General features: G+C 44.3%; 2 protein-coding genes across 2 annotated transcripts; one reads left to right on the top strand and one right to left on the bottom strand.

Moving 5' to 3' along the window:
* Positions 1-14: 14 nt before the first annotated feature.
* On the bottom strand, positions 15-803 carry LOC128714163 (enoyl-CoA delta isomerase 2). The gene has a single exon (XM_053809039.1). The coding sequence runs from the start codon at positions 801-803 to the stop codon at positions 15-17; it is 789 nt and encodes a 262-aa protein (XP_053665014.1).
* Positions 804-9,535: 8,732 nt separating this feature from the next.
* Positions 9,536-18,797, top strand: LOC128712218 (uncharacterized). The gene is made up of 10 exons (XM_053807114.1): positions 9,536-10,220; positions 11,294-13,468; positions 13,554-14,680; positions 14,789-15,437; positions 15,906-16,107; positions 16,179-16,416; positions 16,522-16,617; positions 17,064-17,231; positions 17,992-18,220; positions 18,292-18,797. Exons 1-10 carry the CDS (start codon positions 9,536-9,538, stop codon positions 18,795-18,797), a joined length of 6,075 nt encoding a protein of 2,024 aa, XP_053663089.1.
* Positions 18,798-19,442: the final 645 nt, after the last annotated feature.

The raw sequence follows: 19,442 nt of genomic DNA, 5'->3' as shown, positions 1-19,442 counted from the left end.
CAAGATGACTGGCATTACATTTTGCTTTTCCGCATCATAAATTCCATTACCGCATTCAGCGATTCTTCCGTCTGGTAGCGATCCATTAGTGCTTCCGTTTCGCGATCATTTGCTTCGTAGAGTTTATCGCGCTGGAAACGATTGATCAGCATCTTACCAGCTTTAATGGATCCAATTGGAAGTTTACCGTACTCCAGTATCTGAGGCCATAGTTTGCTTTCAATCTCATCACGTTTAAACACATTTGCGACGACGTTAAACTGCAATGCCTCTTGGGCAGACATACGGTGGTTCAGTAGGAGCATTTCTGATGCCTTGCTTCGACCCATAAGCAATGGGAACGTGTACGAGGAGCATCCTTCAGCGCAAAGGCCCAACTTTGTGAACGGCGTGTAGAAGTAGGCTGAGTCCGTCATATACACAACATCGCTCAAAAGTGCAGTGGTTGCCGCAATTCCAATCGCCGGGCCATTGATGATAGCAATCAGCAACTTGTCGAATGAAATAAAAGCACGAACCATATCCCGCAAAATAGCATTTCCACGAGCAAGCTTTTCTTCGACCGATCCTTCATCGGACACCGCCGATACCATATCGTTACCCGAACTGTAGTAATCTCCGGTACCGGTTAGTACAACCACATTTATACCGTCATCCTTGTTCGCTGTATTGAGGGTATCAGCCAGATCTTGGTATGCCTGTTTGTTGAGAGCATTCTTTTTGCGCGGATTGTTGATGGTTACGCGTAAAACGGTTCCGAAACGTTCCAGTTTCAGATGCACCGGTTGTGTTGCGCTGGCCATGTTCACTTCACGTTTAAGGTGTTGTTCTATAATCGTTCACAAACCGTGGTGTTGTCGTACTGAAGAGGCAAAACCACAATTCACCCTGATAACAGCGAAGAAACGATAACGACCTGTTGACTTTATGAGGGTGCTGGAGGATGGTCTGCAATGGGCAAGGGTCAAACGCGTTTGTTTTGCATAAAGAATGGTATTGCAATCATATGCTGAAATACTTTGAAAGCTCAAATGAGAAGGGATGTTGGTGAACTATGTGATAATTATGCTGCGAACAAAATTGTAACCAAACACGTTGAAATTAAATAAGAAATATATTTACATTACGCGCAAACACTAAAATTTTGCGCACTGCCGCCTTGACGCCAGAGATTGTAGAAGGTTTGAAAATGAAAAAAAAATATTGTTTATACATAAGTTCATTTCATATTTTCATAAGGAGTTCATTTGATATTTTCATAACTAAGTTTAGTGGTAAAACATGAGTGGAGACTTTTTGAACCCGCCAATTGACCGAATGGCGTGACCGCCGTGAATTTTTACATGATCGCAATCGACGAAACGCCACGAATGAGCCTTTGCTCGATTATATTCTCGACGAAACGATGCATCTACATCGACCCTGTCTCGCATTTTGACAGCACGCGTTTCGTCGATTTTACAAACTCTTTCACATCCGGTACGACGTCGGCTCGTCGAAGTGCGAGGAAAAGCAGATTTTTTCCACTACCCGAGGATTGCAAACCGTTCGCAACCCAGCAGCACTCGTGACAACCCCATCGGGGTTGAGAACTGTTCCGGAAAACCGTGTCCTAACGAGCGGCGGTTCCTCGGTTCCGCTAACTCGGCAGACGTAGAGTGAGATTGTGCTAATGTGTGTAGGGTAAAAAAGGAAGCCGACTTCAACTTTTCGTGCAGCAACCGAGTGAGTGTGTTGAAATAAAAGAAGCAAGAAGAAAAGAAGCGCACCACCCCGTTTTTTTTCCTTCTTTTGCTTGACGGTGTTCAACGGTGGTGATTCTGGCCCAGCACGGACGGACCGTGCTGATGTGCCGGTGCGTGCGTCAGCGTGTGTGTGAAACTAAAAACGGGGTAGGAAAAGAACATGGGGGAGCAGCCTACTTTGCTGCGCTCGTCGACCTTTACGCCGACGTTGCCTAATCGGAAAAGATCTTTCTTTTAAGGGAGTGGAGCCCTCCGAGAGGGGACAGAGCTAACGAGTAAGAAAAAAGCAAGTTTGAACTGTTTTTCTTCTTCTTTGCAGTATTGTCTGCGGCTGCCTTTCCGGTTGACAAATCCTTCCCGAACTTCCTGCAATGCCCACGGGTTTGTAGACCGCATTACTGCGAAAAGAAGGGGTTTCATATTTCGGCTTTAGTGGACGACCCCACGGAAGACGAGAGTATCGCAGTAATGCACACACACACATACACGTAGAGGCACGCATTGCGAGAGAGACGGAACGGGAACATTTATTTGCTTCTAATTAGATAGCCGTGCGAAGACAGCTGTCAAATAGCGATAGTGGCCCTCTTTTATGAACGCCACCGATTACGACCCGTTATTGAAAAGCAGCGAATGGAAAATTTCTTTAATAATTGTCCACGAAATGAATTCTTGTTCATTGCAGCAACGCAGTAAGCTCCAAATTATGCAGAATTGATTTCGCGTTTTCCATCCTAAGCACCCCCCGTGAATCGCGCACGTATGTGTGTGTGTGTGTGTTTGCGGTCAGCATGTGTAGGTAGTGGAGACGAATACTTGCAATTTTTTGTTGTTGCAAATTCTCCATTTTACCTTCATGTTTTGGACATTTCAACCAATTGATGGGTGTTTTCTTATTCCTTGCGTGTAGTTCTTTCTTTGTATAAGAAAATAATTGTCATGATTCAGGCAAAAAATGAGCATTAACGCCTAGAAAGTATACATGTGCGCCGACCGTCTCAGCACAAAATCTGATCATTCCTACCGGAAGTACGCCGGCTATGTATCGCCCTTGTGCCAACCGGGGCGACGTGATCCGTAACGTGAAGAAGGCACACTCACTTACGCAGAAATTTGTTTCTCTCCACAGGTTTGGTTAGTGTGTATAGTGTGTGGCATACGAAAAGCGTCTGTGGAAATATTTTCAAATTGCAGTAATCCGTTATTCTGTATACACGGCATACGAAAAGGAGCGTATAAGACTTCGTCGAGATCTTTGGTAAAGGCGACGAAAAAGTGAAAAAGCATCCCGGTTGATAAAGCGACGTGAACGAGCATTCATCCGAACTGGTGTGAAAATTCAGCAAATTGCCACCTTCACGGGGGAGGACTAACGTTATTGTTGTGGGTGTACTATCTGTTGTGTTCTTTTTATTTTCGGGTAAACGTCGCATGAAGAAGAAGTGTCCCATAATCTTTCGCATATGGTGGAGTCACCATCGTGTTCAGGAAAGTGTGTGTGTGTATATATGTGTTGCGTACGTGTTACGATAGTGTGAAGTGTGTGCGGTGTATTAAAGTGAAGGAAAGAAAGAAGAAATATCCCCACTTCCCCGTAACCGGTACCGAGACCTATTCGCACGGACAGCAAAAATATTGCCGAAGAAAATTCGGTTCCCTTTTTCACGCAACCAAGCACAACCAATTCTTCCCACGTGGGCCGCAACTCTTCGAAAAATTATTCCGGATTAAGTTCGTGTCAAACCCATCAGCTCATCAATACAGTGTGCAACCGAGCTGTTGATACTTAACGCATGCAAAGGCAGATAGTGGAAGACGGTAAACAGTATTCAAGGGAGCCTTGACACCGAGCTGACACATTTCTTCAGCAGTTCGCGTGCATAGGTCAGTGTAATGTGTTGATTGGAGCGCGTCAAGTAGCATCACTTCGATTTGCAAACCTTTCACAACACCACAAAAGAGAGAGAGAAAAAGCCCAATCCCGGCAACGTTGCAGTGGTGACGAATGTCTTCGTCGTCGTTTTCAGCTCATCATAACTACTGCCATCATTACCATCATCAACGCTAGCAGCAGTAGCAGCAGCAATACCCTGGATCGGCCGTACGGACGGCGGATGTACTGTTTCGTTCGTCTCCATGCGATGGAGCAGCAGCTTGAAACGGTAAGTTGTGTTTTTGTACCTCCTGATGTGTGGTTATGTTTTTTTAGGTCTAAGTAGGGGGCGACAGAAGACGATGTCAAAACGATCGAAGGTAGCGCGCTTATGGTGCTTGCAGTTAGCATTTGTTGGATCTTTATCGGTTTTCAATAGGAAATGTGTCCTTTGTTTGCATCGATGGTGATAAAGAGAGAACACTTATAGTTTGCATAGCGTTTCTAGTTCCCCAATGCCCATTACTACACCTTCTTAATTTTCTCTATTTTGCGTTTCGCTCTGTAAAACACATCAATTTGCTGTGATGTAGTGTCCCTATATATGTGTGTGTGAACGAACGCAAAACCGGCTTCCGAGCTAACCGTTCTACCGGTCGGTCTGGTCAATACGCTTGTCTACAAGTTTTCTTTTCCTTTGCACAACATTAGTCATTCGTCATAAAAATGGGGAGCAAAGAAAAGATGGATGCTGCTGTGCCGGTTCTTTGAAGCTTTTTCTTTTGCAATTCTCTACATTGATCCGCATGCACGTACACACACACACGCGCGCTTACACCGCAGCCCAACGAACCGGAAAGAAAAGTCAAGATTTTCGGTGTATTTGGGCAGAAAACTAGTAGAGAGAAAAAACCCTTCTCAATGGAATTTCTCGGAACGTCATCCTGGCGACAGCGTGGTGACAATCACATATCGGCAGAAATTGACAGATGGAAGCGTCTATGGTCCGCGCGCGGCTCATATTGTGCTGTAATACTATGGTCGCCAAGTCCATTATAAGGCCCTATGTGTCACCGTGGTTTGTGTGTGGAGGCCTTGGGCGGATTCCCTTTTTTGGGAACTCAGCTACCTTTTTCGGAACCACAAGGCAGACAGGGGCAGTTTGCGTTGATCAAGACGATGGACACAACGGATGGTGCCGTTGAACGGTTGTGTTCCCTTTCGTTCCGTGCGCTGATGGCGAAAACAGATGCCCGCAGCATGAAAACCGCAGCATTCGACGTCAACGTCTTCGTCGGTGCGGTGTTTCTTTTCCGGGTGCCTTAGGATATTGCATGTGCCTGTTGTATGTGTGTACATTCCTCAATGCGTTTTGTCACACTGGTAGAAGGAACAGGGAGTAACGTCATTGGTATGTCGTTGGGGAGATACAAGAAAGGCAAAGCGGCATAAAGATTCGCTTCGGAAATGGCGGATTTTATGACGTTCAATATATACACGATCGTCGCTTGCATTAGGTTTATTATGAATGTAAGTCTTCTTGTTCACATTGATGGAGTGTTACGGGAGGGACAGGAAAGCGTGACAATAGTAATATTGTTATATGTTTTTTTTTTCGAGAAAACCGTAGTTCAAAGCTTGGGGGGTGATGTGGGCTTGATTTCGCTGAGGAACATATTGGTGAAAAAATATTCATCTCTGAGAGTCTCACAGGACAGGACCATTATCGAGTCCAAATTCCAATCTTTTCCTTGTTCCGCACTGAGTACCGGTATTCGTGGTGAGAATAGTACCATAAAAATGTGTGCTCTTACAGCGACAATAGCAAAAAATGTGATTTCGACATAGTGATATTTTTTTGCCTTTGGGAAAGACGGCCCAGAGCGCATTTTTTTTTTTTATTTTGGAACCGTTTCCTACTATCGGTTCCGTAATTTCGATTCATTACCCCTGGAATCTATTCCAAATTATCAGCTATGGTATCGATTTCGATTCAACAACTATATGGAATCATCCTCAAACAAATAACTTCTGTATCGACTCCAAATGTCGTCGAACGCGTGATGATCACTGCCGAAACAGTAACCATGAGGCAAGTGGTACTCTCTGAGCATTAGTAGGGTAGCGTACAAGCGTCAGATACTGCGAATGATATACCAAGGAAGATGCAGATCAAGAACCTGCGCATGGAAATGTTCCGCGCAAGGAACGGGGTATGGCAAGATATGTGTAAGGAACGGGATATGGATATGCATGGAACGGAAGATATATATCCCTACAAGCTTGGCCATTAGCCATTCGGTTAGCTTTCTGGCTCCACACCTTCGTATGTACACCGAGGCCAATAGACATAGGCTACTCCAAGGCTAGCTCATGGATCGTCTCCGATTCCCATTTAAAGTTACATGCAAATATTGTCAAGCCGAATTGTGGTTTTGTTGCAATAAAATAGTACTTAAAAAATGTTGCTATCGGCCTACAATCTATAATTGTATTCATATCTCAGTTCTTTGTTCAAAGAGTTTGTTTTTGTAGTGCTAAATTGATGACATCACAAGTTACCACCATGTGTACTGAAAACGGATACATCTTTCAAATTCAAGGTATGCCTGGTGTGCGAAGTAGCACAGGAAAGCCCTAGAGTGAGATAAACTTGAAAACCACATGACAAGGAGGTAAACTGCTGTACCCTTAAAGCCATGCCGAATGCCAGTACCCTCGAACCCTGTTAGAGGTAGTAAATTCGGAGTCATTCCAGGGGCCTTTTAGTTCGGTACTGACCACGGAGCCGTTAATTCGGATCCTGCTCCAGCGTTCATTAGTTCGGAACCGGTTTCTCGAAGTCGCTGATGCACTCCGGTGCGCACATCAATACAGTACATAATACATTGATGGGGCATTTGATTGTTTTCTTTAGCCATTTTCTTGTCATTTTTCATTGTGAAAGCTTCATATTTTTCTAATATACAATTTTTAATTAAATATATTTTTTAACCAATTTTGCACAATGTCGCTTACTTACTTACTTACTTATCTATTAAAAAAGACAATTAAACTTTGCTGACTATTTTGTACATGTTGACAGTTTGATATCCCGACCAATCTCACTGGAATTGGGAACATTGTTTTCGAATATTGGGAATTTTCGAATTACTTTCGTCGTTGGTTGCCGTTAAATTGTTAAAGTGCTCCACGGAAAACACCCTCCATTGGTGTTTTTCCATCTCATGCGATTGTATCGTACTCGCTTCGTACTTAAACGCGGCTCGCACTCGTACTTAAACATCAAGAAAACAATATTCATTGAACTGCTGTTTGCTATAGCAACATTATCCTTGAAATCATTAACAATCCCCCAGTAGCGCTTATCCCGGCTGTTATCGTTTTCCTTTCTACGATTCTAACTATCTTGTCCCCGAACGATGTCCAATGTTTTGGAAACAGTTTAATCGCCTGTTGTCGACTTTTAATAAGGTAAATAGTTCGAAGAAAACGTTAAAACATGGAACTATTGACAAGAAGAAAGTTCTTGAATGTTTCATAGAAAGCTCTTCATTTGGGGAACTGTACAATGGAATTGCATTCTTAAGTCTTTATGCACTAGACGTAAACAATGATTAGAAGACGTTCTTTGGGGTCGAAAAAAAAAATTCATTAACTACTAAAAGACTTCGCTCGTATGCAGCGACTATGCCACTATGAAGTATGTCAGCAAACCAACCTTAAACTATTAAGCCCGGTCAACATTTTGGACCGTTCAAAGCGACATCCATGGGTGTGGTACATTGATTGGGGAACCGATATGAACCGAAGGCACGTAACGATTTTTAATTTCCTTTTGAAGGTAGAACTACATTGAACCTTGTGCAGCTCCGGATACTTCCAACATCTTTGTTAGCAAAGTGGTTTACAATTTGCAAGAAGCCAAAATATGCTAACACCATGGATACACATCATCATCATCATCATCGATGTGCGCCGCTTTGCATTACACCTATTTTCTCTCTCTTTTATCGACATGCGCCACATGAAGGGATGACCTCAATATACCCGTATGCCAAATATAGATAAGTGCATCAAGTGCCTCAATCCGCCCGTCCTTTTTATTCCCTTCCAACGCCTGGGTGTGTGTGTGTGTGTTAAGTGTGAAGCTTTAATGACTAGATCGCCTTACCTTTCAACTGCACCGGTGGTGGATCAAGTCACTCTTTGTAGTTGTTTTGTGGAGTGCAAAACTGCATCGCTAAACGTTTGCGTAAAGCGAAACACTGAAGCTGCGGAAGATTGTGAACGGATGACGATTGCCGTGCCGGTAACATTTCCATTTCCTGCTTCCTTTCCTGCTGTGTATTGGTTCAATGGAAATTTCAACTTCTGTTGTCAGTGTTAAGACATGGGATTTTCCGTCACTCGCCAAATAAGTCGATCTGAAAGTAGGAATTCGACACCGCCCGATTCCGATTTGGTTCGGATGGACACATCTTACGTGTAATTATTGTTGATATCTGAGAGTGTTATTACCCCGGTTACAATTAACCGGACCATGACAAATGTGGAAAACTGCAAATTTGCAACATGAACTGCATCATTTTCTTGAATGATTTGGCCAAAACTATTCTCTAAAAAAAATTGTAAATTAGATCCCTTAAATGTTTGAAAATTTCAAATTGCACTGAGTTATCTTAGCCTTTGGCCAATTGTTTGTGTATGCAAAAGACGCCTAGCTACCGCAGCTTAATGTTTTGAAGTTACGTAATTTTTTATGAAAATGTTTCGTTATTTTTGTAATGGTTGTAAATTGTCAATTCTTGTTTATTCTATGTTCTGCTTATATAATGGGTTAAAACAGTCATATCTTGCTATATCTTGTAACTTTGAATAGATTCTGATTCAACCATCTCAGAAATACCTTTCCACTTTGTATAATTTCGTTCCATGTTTTGTTGTTTTGTTTATCAAGTCTAAATGACTCGTTGATAGCAATGATAAGATATGTTTGGGAGTAGATCATAATTGCTGATATTCCCAAACCTCTGTGTTCGTAGTAGAAGCTTAACTGTTTTATTTTCATCTTCATGTACAATGCTGTGTGTATGTAATGTAATTTTGTATTCTTTTCTTTTCTTTCCTTCCAATCAAACTGTTTCTCTCTTATTCTCTTTATCTTTCTCTTTCTCTCTCTCTCTCTCTCTTTTTCACTCATCGTGTGATGTACGATTGCCAATAGTTGATGCAAACAAATTAGCAAATCCCCATGTTTTTTTTTCTTCCTAGTGGGTGTATCGGTTTGCCGTTTGATAAAACTAGCGAAACGCGGCAACTTTACACACGCTCTTTTGCATGCTTATCAAAGTTATCTGCATCCGTGCGAATCTTGTCATGATGGGAACATTGCGATGGTTTTGATCATTCGGTCCCAACGTACAGTAAGATCGGTATTGTTAACGTTTAGTTAAACCTTGTTGAAAGCGATGGATTTCAGTAAAATGCTTTAGTGAGTGTGTGTGTGTGTTTTTTTTATGTGTACATGTAGGCAGAAGGCATCGATTACGAATGAGTTGGAATGAAACGGATGTTCAGAGAGGGGCATCTGATACAGAGTGCAAGAACAGCTGATGATGTTTGTCGCATCTAGTGCAGACCCAGCACGGTGCCATATCGATCGTAGCGTACAGGCACGACGCCTCCTAAAACTATACACGAGATTGGTCCGGCTTTAGAGACCGGTGCCATCCGCGACCGAGGGTAGCGGGAAAATGAACATTCGCCGGAATCCGCCACCGGAACACACCGTCAACAGCCGCCATCGTCATCGTCGAGATCGTCGCGTCGATCGCTGTTCGCTGCTGCGTGGTCGTGAAGGGTGCGAAACAAGAGCAGCCGTCACACAGCCGCCGACTCATCATCCTCGGGACGGATGATGAAGTGTACCGAGGACGATACGCGAGAAGGTAGCAGCTATCAGTTTCTAGACCTCACCGATGCCGGCCAGAATGAGGCGTCCGCTTTAATGGGTATATTGTATCCCGCGCCCGATGCTACCGCCCAAGGCGGATCGTCACCCTGTCAGCCGAGTACGGTACGCGAACATCGCGTAGCATACCTTCCGCCGATGCAGCGACCCAAGGAGATAGAGCAGAGAGATGGGAAAGACCTGGTGTCTGTAGGGCTTCCTCAGCATTTAACTCAGCTGAACGGGTTAAACCCCAATGCGCGAGCCTTCGATCCGGTTCCGGTAGTATTTTTGCCCCGATCGACCATTGTTGGTGGCGGAGGCGGTACCAAACCTCGATCGTTCGGAAAGGAATACGCGGAACAGGAGAATTTGCCAGTAGTAGCAGCAACAACACCACCAGCGCCTCCTGGTGGAATGATGTTCGTACCCGTGCGGAAACATTCTCTAGTATCAGGTTCGAGTCGTCCGTTTGTGTTGCTGGATCAACCGCAGCATCAGCCATCCCCGCTATTGTCCACTCCTTCGACTGTCGGTAATGTTGGACTTGTTAGCAGATCTTCGTATCTGTCTCAAGGAGCGGGTCTGCTTCGCACGACATCGATCGTCGCAACGCCACCAACATCAGCACCACCGCTGCCGAATTTCGGTAAGCGTTGTTGCTTAAACCAACAGACATGTTCGAATCGAATTACTTACTATTTCGTTGATATATATATTGTTTATTTGCGCGGTTGCTGTATTTTATTTTTGCATAACCCTTGTATTCGTATGATCGAATGTTTACGCCTGGCTTTTTTACTTATGATTTAAGCTTTTCTATTCCTTGACCCTGTTAAACGAACCTTAATATTCAAAATGGTTTATTCGCACATTAATACGGCCAAACACGTACACACCTAGCACTTCATTTCGAAAATGCATCTTTAAAATGTAGCAAAGATCATGCAATTGCACCTGCTTGATTTACGTCATTTTACTACACAGTTTATTGCTCGTATTAAGTCTTTAACATAAAATTTTTGCACGAGGTTTTTTTTTTATTTGAAATGCTTGTACTTTACTAATAAGTAACCTATCAAATTAGAGATTTGTGTTACTTTTGACGATTGACTGAAATATATTATTCTGTACTTCTTTCTTATTTGTTTTTGTTGTTCTGACCAACTAAAATCAATGCTATTGGCAATTGGCATCTGTTACATGGCTCGACAGGAGAAAACTAATTAAAAAGGTTAATTTGATACATTTTACGCTCTTTGTGATCTACCGATAAGATTGTTATGAGAAACAAAATTAAAAATAATAAAGTAACGCAAAACCATAGCTCAAAACGAACATTTTTGGGGGTGATGCAAGACAAGATACAACTAAAAAAATGGCACTAAATACCATATGTTTATTCATTTTCTTAAGGATTTGTGAATTCATCAGTTTCTGTTAAATTTTGTTTTTCCTTCACTCTATTGCATATATTCCGTCGTGTTTGTTAATGGCACAACTATTGTTTATGCGTGTGAGCGCATTTAATGTACTACCTTCGATTAGCTTTGTACGCGAGTTTCCTTCATTGTTTTGTTTCATTTCATTCGTTCGCGTACATCTCTATTTTCTATCTTTTTTGGTGTGTTTCCTTTCGGTACCCCTATGGCCGCATACCATTCTTTCCCGTTTTTGCATATGCTGTTATTAAAAGTAAATCTTTTCTGTTCTCTATTGCAGTAAACGAAGGCAACAGCAGTAGTGCGTTCGTCGTCGATACAGAGAACGTCCCCGCTAGTGGAGAACAGTGGATCGGTTTTTCGATCCAGTCGACGGCCACGAGCGTCGCAGGTGGAGCAGGAGGAGGAGGAGGAGGAGGAGAAGTCATAGCACGGACTTCCGTAGTAACGGCTGCGACTATGCCTCCACACACCAACAATCCGCATCACCTTCAGCAGCAGCAGCAGCAGCAACAACAACAGCCGCAACACCAGCAGCAGCAGCTAGGTTCGGGAGCAAACAATCAACAAGCTACAGGAGGACAGCAGCAGCCCGGCCAAGGAGGTCCACCTCAAACACAGCCACATAATGTTGGTGGTAGAAATGGTGGTGGGAGCGGTGCGGGTGGTGTCAACAGTACAGGCGATACCGGTGGTCGAAATGCTGACCGGGAGAACGGCAATCAGCAAATGCAGCAACAGGCCGTTTCCGTGTCGAACCCACATCAGCAGCAAATGTTACCGCACATGTACACCTCAATACCGACATCGGCTTACATCCCACCGGGACCGCACGGAATGTATCCGGTGCAGATGTTGCAACCAACAGGTGCACAGGTACCGAACAACGTATTCGTTGGCAATTTAACAGCGAACGTGAGCGTTCATGGATATCCGGCGATTTCACCGTACCTAGCGACGACTACCGCACCGCAGGGTGCTTACATGCAAACGGATGTTGGGGCCAGTCCAGAGATGCAGCTGATGCCACCAACGCCGGTAACGATGCCGGGACGTGGCACGATGCGGCGTGGAGGGCGGAACAACCGTGGCGGAAATAATTCTCGTTCGCGGGGAGGATACGTGTCGCATTACATACAACATCAGCAGCACCAGTCGTATCATCACCAACAACAGCATGCCCAAAGCTACCATCAGGGACTTCAGCAGGGTGTATTGCAACAGCTATCACACCACCAAGGCGGACAACCCCCAATGCAACAGCAGGCTCAGCCCCAACAGGCCCAGCAGGGTCATGGTGGAGGTCAGCAACAAACTCCTCCTACCTCTGTTAGTGGAGGAGGTCAGCAATCACAGCAAATGTCGCAGCAACAACCACCGCATCCTCCGCAGCAACACACGCCCGAGCTGATGCATATCGAAGCGCCACCGATGATGGGTGCTGCTGGAGCACAGTACGGTAATCTGCACGGTGGTTTCTACCTTTTGCCACCGATGGCTCAACATGCCACTGGTACGCCGCTGTTCATGGCCGCGCCTCACATGCAGATGTACTACAATGCACCTCTGCATGGTTATCCTAATTTGGTGTATCCGTCCTACATCCCGTCAGAATATCAATTGTACGACGACGGGAAGGGTGATGACGGAGGCGGTCCACATGGTGGCCAGGGGCAAGGTCACGACGATCCAGGTGTACACCCGGGGGCAGCAATGTGGCCCCAACCCCCGCACATGGCGCTTGATTATCATCCTGAAACGGGTGAATATATGCCTGTTCACGAAGATGATGGAAGCGGTGCAACGGGTGGAATGTTAGCTCAGGGTCCGCCACCGCCACCACAGTCGATACAGCCTACGATGGGTCACGTACTGGATCCGAACGTTCCCGGTTTCACGATGCACGCTATGACACCTGCTCCGGTCGTTTCGATGGCTGCTCCAGAGGAATATGGCATGCAACCGCAACAGCAGCATGTAGGGGCAGCTTCTCTGCCACAGGTTGAGGATTACAACGGAAACGGTAACATTCCGACGAGCTCCAATGCAACATCTACCATGCACTCTCCGATAGTGGTTACCTCGGTCGCACAGCATAACCTCGTAGGGGGAGTTCCGCAACCAGAGGAGATGATGGTTAGTGGTGGGTACTTGGTTGGGGCTGTTCCTCCACAGTCGATGCCATTGGATGGATCGACGGAGGTGTTAATGGTGGCACCGGATCAGCACCAACAACAGCAACAGCACGGTCCACCATCCGGAGTTTTACCGTCGCCAGTGATGGACAGTGGTACACAACCCATGAACAACAACTTCATCGTTGATCCGCAGTACATCCAAGCGCATCCTCCACCATCGCAACATGCTCCGATACAACCAACGCCTCATCAACAGACATCTCTTCAGCCACAACAATATCAACAGGTTCAACCGCCACAAGGAGCTACAATAAGTGGTAAGTATTAACGGTTTGTTCGATAATCGACCGTGGGATCTTAAAACTATTACATAAAAAAAACTTTCTTGTTTTGTTTGTGCAGCGACGGACTCTCCACCATCAACTACCAATCAAACTTTCCAACAGACGGGTCCAAGCATGGCAACATCGACAGTAGCTGGTGTTGCTAGTAATATGATTGATGGTAGCGGAAATGATTCAAATAACAACAGCAGCCTCAACCGTAAATCCGACATCAATACCTCACCGAAGCTCGTTGATGCCGTTGTAATGACGAACACATCGCCACTGCCGTCCACTGTAAATGTTAGCACCGCTACATCAATTCCCCAGCAAAACGAGCGAACATCGCCAGCGATGACGACCCATCGGGGGGTAGAAAACACGTCTGCAACGAAACAGGCGAATGCATTAACTAATGTGCCAAATCAGGGATATCAACATCAGCAGCAGCAACAGCCTCTACCAATTCTCGGCTATGCTGCGGCTGTTGCATCGCAAGCCCCTCCATCAAGAAGTCGTTCCGATCAGTCGGAATTCGTGAAGGGTACTCATGAACGAATGGAGAAACTCACGATAAAGGATGCAGAACATAGGCGCACGGCGGCTGTGGTTGGTGGTGGAGTAAATCCACAACGTAGTAGTGCCCTGCAGTCGGCAGGGCAATCTAATACAGGAAGTGGGTGGGTCAATAACAGCGGCGTGGGACCAAAGAAGGGTACCGCTTCGGTTTCAGTTTCAGCGATACCGAACAAGGAGTTTCCCAGTTCGACCAGTCATCAGAATAAAAACACATCTCCGGCGCCGTTCACAACACTGGTTGGAACCGTAGCGACTTCATCATCATCGATCACCTCTTCGACTTCGTTATCTTCCAGCAAGCAATCACAGCAGCAGAAACCGTTTGCGGATCACAACCAGCGCTCTTCGAGTGCAGCACACAGCTGTAATACCTCGTCGGCAAGCGCAGCAATTCCCAGCGGAGTGAGCAGTTCCAGCGGCGGACAGGCCGGAGTCGTTCCACCTCAGATGGAGTCGAAGAAGGTGGAAGCGATCCCGCTGCGGCCTGTTCCAGCGGCAGCTTCTGCGGCTATAACGGCGAGCTCGGTCGGAGCTGCGGAACTGGCGAAGCAACACGGTCCCGGGGAAGTGGTAATTTTACCTAGGCCGTCTGCTACATCAACTACCATATCTACTAATACTAACACGGTAAAGTCTGCGCCCAAAGCACCGGTTGTCATTAACCACCCACTAAACATACCGCCACCCGATCATCCATTAAACATTCCACCACCCATAATTGTGCCCCCGCCACAGATACCACCCGGTGCCGCACCGCCGCAACCCAACAAAACCTGGGCCAGCCTGTTCCAAACGTCGTCTTCATCTTCATCGTCTGTGTCAGCGGCCTCTGCACTGTCGTCTTCGGCGTCATCGGTTTCAACAGCAACAGCAGCGCAAGGAACAGTAACGGCAGTCTCTGGTACTTCAGCAGCTTTGTCTACGGGATCGGTCGGACAGACAGCACAAGGTAGCACATCTACTGGTACAGGCGCTACTTCTTCTCAGCATCACGTTACAGGATCGTCTGGAGTTAATTTTGCGCCCTCCTCTAACCGGCCAACAACAGCACCGGCGGGAACTTCAGCTACGTCAGTAGTTGCTAATCCCCCGTCTAGTGCTGATGTGTCTACATCGAGTGCGAAAAAACCGGTGGCTAAGGTGCAACCGTATGAAAGAAATCATCAGACGCCGTCAACAACAAGTGCACCGATGTCCTATTCATCTGCTGCAGCTTCCACGCCAGCCAGCGGTACAACAAACTCAACTCAGGTGACGTCCGGCAAAGGAAAAGTCGCTCAAACAACTGTATCGAAAAAGACAGCATCCACTGATGCAACAGCAGGTGCAGGTTCGGCTACATCCATCGGAGATCAGAAGGACGATTTTTCGTTGAAGTTTGGAGGTAAGTTGCGGAACGTACGAGATAGCCGAATGCACTAGTGCGTGTCTATGTATGTATTTGTTTGCAAGGCTTGTGTTATGAGTTCAAATCTCGCTTCCGAGAAAAAAAATTATATCTTTAATTTCTATAACACAATGTCAAACAAGGTTCCATTTGGAAGTCAGCGAACTACTCTGTCATTCGTGGAGTAATATACGCGTTACACAAATGGGAGAGAATAATTACAGGTTACGTTTTCTGAGTGGTCACGCCGACCAATCGTTCTGATTGGTTTGTGATTTTACTTGCTAGCGGTCGACCTACCCCGTTTCTCAGAGAGTTTGCCCTTTCAACTGAAATATCGATGGATAGTGGCAGTAGTGTTGAAACAAACAGAATAATTATTATTGTATTTTTTGTGTTGTTATTCTTGGTTACACAAAGAAAGTAATAAAATGAGTATAACGTTTTTGTTTGTTTTGTTTTCAGATTTTCTAAGCGGGTACATCATTGACAACAGTAGCACAAGCATAACTCCTCGTGGTTTGATCAATCGATCTAATTATTGCTACATTAACACTATACTGCAGGCGCTAGTGGCTTGCCCACCGTTTTATCATTTGATGCGAACAATTCGTAATCTGCCAGCTGCGAAAAATTCCAAACATCCGAAGCCGTTCATCGATGCCATGTAAGAACGAATTCTGAAGCGCCGCGCACAAGCCTTTAGATGGTAAACTAATAATTCCTTAATGAACACAGGTGTTCGTTGGTGAGTGAATTTTCACAGCTTCCAATGCGGTCGAAACCGCAGCGCGGAGAAAAAGGCAAGAAGGACGAAACCCCGGAACTACAAGTCGACACACCGTTCGAACCGATCGTCATTTACAAGATGCTGAATGGAATTCGCTCAGACATGTTCCAAATCGAAGGACGACAGGAAGATGCGGAAGAATTCCTTGGCTGTGTTCTAAATCGCCTTAACGATGAAATGATAGAGGTAGTTATTGATTCTGTTATATTAATTTTTCTTGTGAATGATGGTATTATTTTCAAGCTTAACAACTTTATTAATGGTGACTATATTATTGACGCATATTGACAGTTCATGAAGTTGGTTAAATCAGAGCAAGGCAATGTGAACGGCGAAGAACCATCGAATGGCGAGACGCACGCGGAAGAGGACGCCGATGACTGGATGGTAAGCCTGTAAAAATAGTTGTGCAGCGTGGCGGTCTGGGACTTAGCTTCATGGCCGTGTGACAACGTGTCTCGTCATGATTATTAGTGCGCGAGTCGCAAGCATGAGTTCAAATCCTGTTTTCAGGCGAGAATAATTTTCTTAGAAAAAAACTTTTCTTCAACAAGAGAGTAACTTCCTTTACGCACCCCTCTATACCGTTACTGGCAGAGTCAAGAGTGAATTTGTTCTTTGAATATCTGTTGTACATGGTGGGGAAATTAAAATTCACTAACGCAATTTGTGTAGAAATGAACCCTTGTCTTATTATAGGTTTTATTTCAAGGTTCTGCGTTGGATAGTATTTTTAGTAGTTGTTTGTTTTCACATTTATGTATGATTTAACATTTTCTAAAGCTCAAGAATATTCCTTACAATTTGTTTTCTCGTTTCTAATATTTCTGCAGCTTATTTGTGGTAATCGCAATAAGGGCACAGTGACACGTACCACCGATTTCGGGCATTCACCGATAAGCGATATTTTCCGAGGCAAACTACGATCCCGCGTTCAGCGCGATGGTGTGCCACCGACCTACAACATACAACCGTTCTTCACACTTCCCTTGGATATAGAGGTATGTAATAATGAATTGGAATGTGTTGTGTTCATTCTGAATGTTCATTTGAATGAGCGCATTTTAAAAATAGAATCGTTGGTATTCATTCGCGGTCTAATAATAGAATAGCTGTGAGGCGTCTTTTGTGTTTCAGACGCAATTTTAAGAGCTAATCTGTTTTGCAATTTGTTAAACAAAAAGGTAAACATTCTTACATTCCGAATCTGTATCTAAATCGAAATAAATAAATAGTTATGATTTTTGCGGTGTTTATTATTTCACTCTCGGTACAATAGTCTAATTTTTAACTTAAATCTTTATTTTTGACTCCATGATCAATGTAAACGCTTTTTATTTGTAACTCATAAGTTAGTTATTTTTTGAATTCGTTGTTAATTATTTAGTTAAATTACAATATTTAATTAATACATGTGTCCTGCACGTGTCTACTTACTATAGCTTTTATAGTTTCCTCTTTTCGATATATGCACCTGAACAATTACCACAAAAGTAAAATTCTTGATTTAAAAATCTTCGAAAATTGTTAATTTTCCTTTTAAATCGGTGTTTTATTTGGCTAAAACTAAAGTTTTTTTAGCTCAAGATTATGCAGAATTAGAATTTAGTTATACACATTTTTTTTATTCAAAAGGAATGCCCAAGCGGTATTGCATATAGCTATTGGTAACTTATTCTCTGCTAGTATTCTCATTAGTTTGAAGACATCAAATATATAAATACATAATAATAATGTAAATGTCGTTTACTTTTTTTTCAGAAAGCTGCATCTGTAAAAGAAGCTCTTGAGCAGCTGGTTGGTCGTGATGAACTTGAGGGTGTAACGTGTTCGAAAACGAAGCAAGAGGTAGCCGCCTGGCAGCAAGTAACGCTGGAAGAACTACCCGTGGTACTGATTCTCCATCTAAAGTGTTTTGACTACAAAATGGACGGGTGCACGAAGATACTAAAAACGCTGGACTTCCCGATAGAATTGAAGATTGATTCAAGTAAGCCGTCTACCGTCTATGCAGTATCTTTGTTTATAATCGCTATACTAATTGAATGTTTTTGTTTGCAGAACTGATGTCCTCGAAGGGTAAAAGTTACTCAGCCAAGCAGAAGCAGTATAAACTGTTTGCGGTTGTGTACCACGATGGCAAGGAAGCGTCTAAGGGACACTATATTACCGATGTGTATCATTCCGGTTACGGTAGCTGGATTCGGTACGATGATAGTATCGTCAAACCGATACCGGAGTTTAATGTTTTGCGACCCCGTGCGCCACGAGTACCGTATCTGTTGTACTATCGTCGAATGGATACTCAGAGCCATGGTTCGAACAGTGACCGTGGTGGTGGTGATGGTATTGGAGGAAGTGGAGCTAGTGGAGGCAGTGGCCGCGGAAGCTCATCCCATTCTAACGCTTCCGAAAGACATTTTTATCAGAGCAACGATCACGCTCGTGGAACAAGTGGTGGTGGCTACGGTGGTAACAGTGGCTACGGAAGTGCTCATGCTAGTAGTGGTGGAAGTCATTACGGAAGTGGGGGACAGGGTAACAGTGGCCATTACAGTTCTAAGTAAAACGAAACAAAAAAAAAAAAACACTTCACAGCAAAATTACCTGTTGAACGATAGTGCTGAAACGATCGAGTGGTTTTTTTGTAGTAAGCTTCGGGACGCTAAAATAAATACACACAACAAGTTCTGTGCGTGATTGCGGCTGCAAGTCGTTGTAAACTCGTGTGCTAGAACCGTCAGAACGTTTTAAACATTTGACGATCCTTGGGCAGTTCATTGTACACAGCGTTAGCTGCTATGATTCTGTATATGGCGTGTTAATTGCTTGTGTTGTTCTAACGAATCAAGTGCAGTGGATGATAGTGCAAATTATGTGCAACAAAAGAAGAGAATTATGTGCGAATAAGAAGCAAGTAAACTGCTACTGTGCATCTTGTTGTGTCGAAAAATTCCGGACATGTTCTTTTTTACCATCTGTCTGAGACGGAAATTCGTTATGTTTGAATCGACGCATGTAGTTGCTATCGAATAATACTGCCACGCTCTCTACCTAACAGATGCGAAGAATAAGTGGCTTCATAGAAGAAGAAGGGTGAATATCGTAATAAAAAGTAGGGGCAACCTAAGCTGCTGTTCAATATCGCCAAGGCAAGGTATAAAATCGAATTAAAAAAAAAAACTATTGCAAAATATAATAGTACAGGAATG

The sequence above is a fragment of the Anopheles marshallii genome, chromosome 3 (assembly GCF_943734725.1).
Source record: "Anopheles marshallii chromosome 3, idAnoMarsDA_429_01, whole genome shotgun sequence".
Classification (NCBI taxonomy): domain Eukaryota; kingdom Metazoa; phylum Arthropoda; class Insecta; order Diptera; family Culicidae; genus Anopheles; species Anopheles marshallii.
This window is presented reverse-complemented; position numbering and strand designations above follow the sequence as displayed.

Bases quoted from the DNA above. Each gene is read 5' to 3' on its own strand.
- LOC128714163 (XM_053809039.1), bottom strand. From the start codon at position 803: ATGGCCAGCGCAACACAACCGGTGCATCTGAAACTGGAACGTTTCGGA.
- LOC128712218 (XM_053807114.1), top strand. From the start codon at position 9,536: ATGATGAAGTGTACCGAGGACGATACGCGAGAAGGTAGCAGCTATCAG. The intron at 16,618-17,063 runs GTAAGCCTGTAA...ATATTTCTGCAG, and splicing joins AGGACGCCGATGACTGGATG to CTTATTTGTGGTAATCGCAA. The intron at 17,232-17,991 runs GTATGTAATAAT...CTTTTTTTTCAG, and splicing joins CACTTCCCTTGGATATAGAG to AAAGCTGCATCTGTAAAAGA.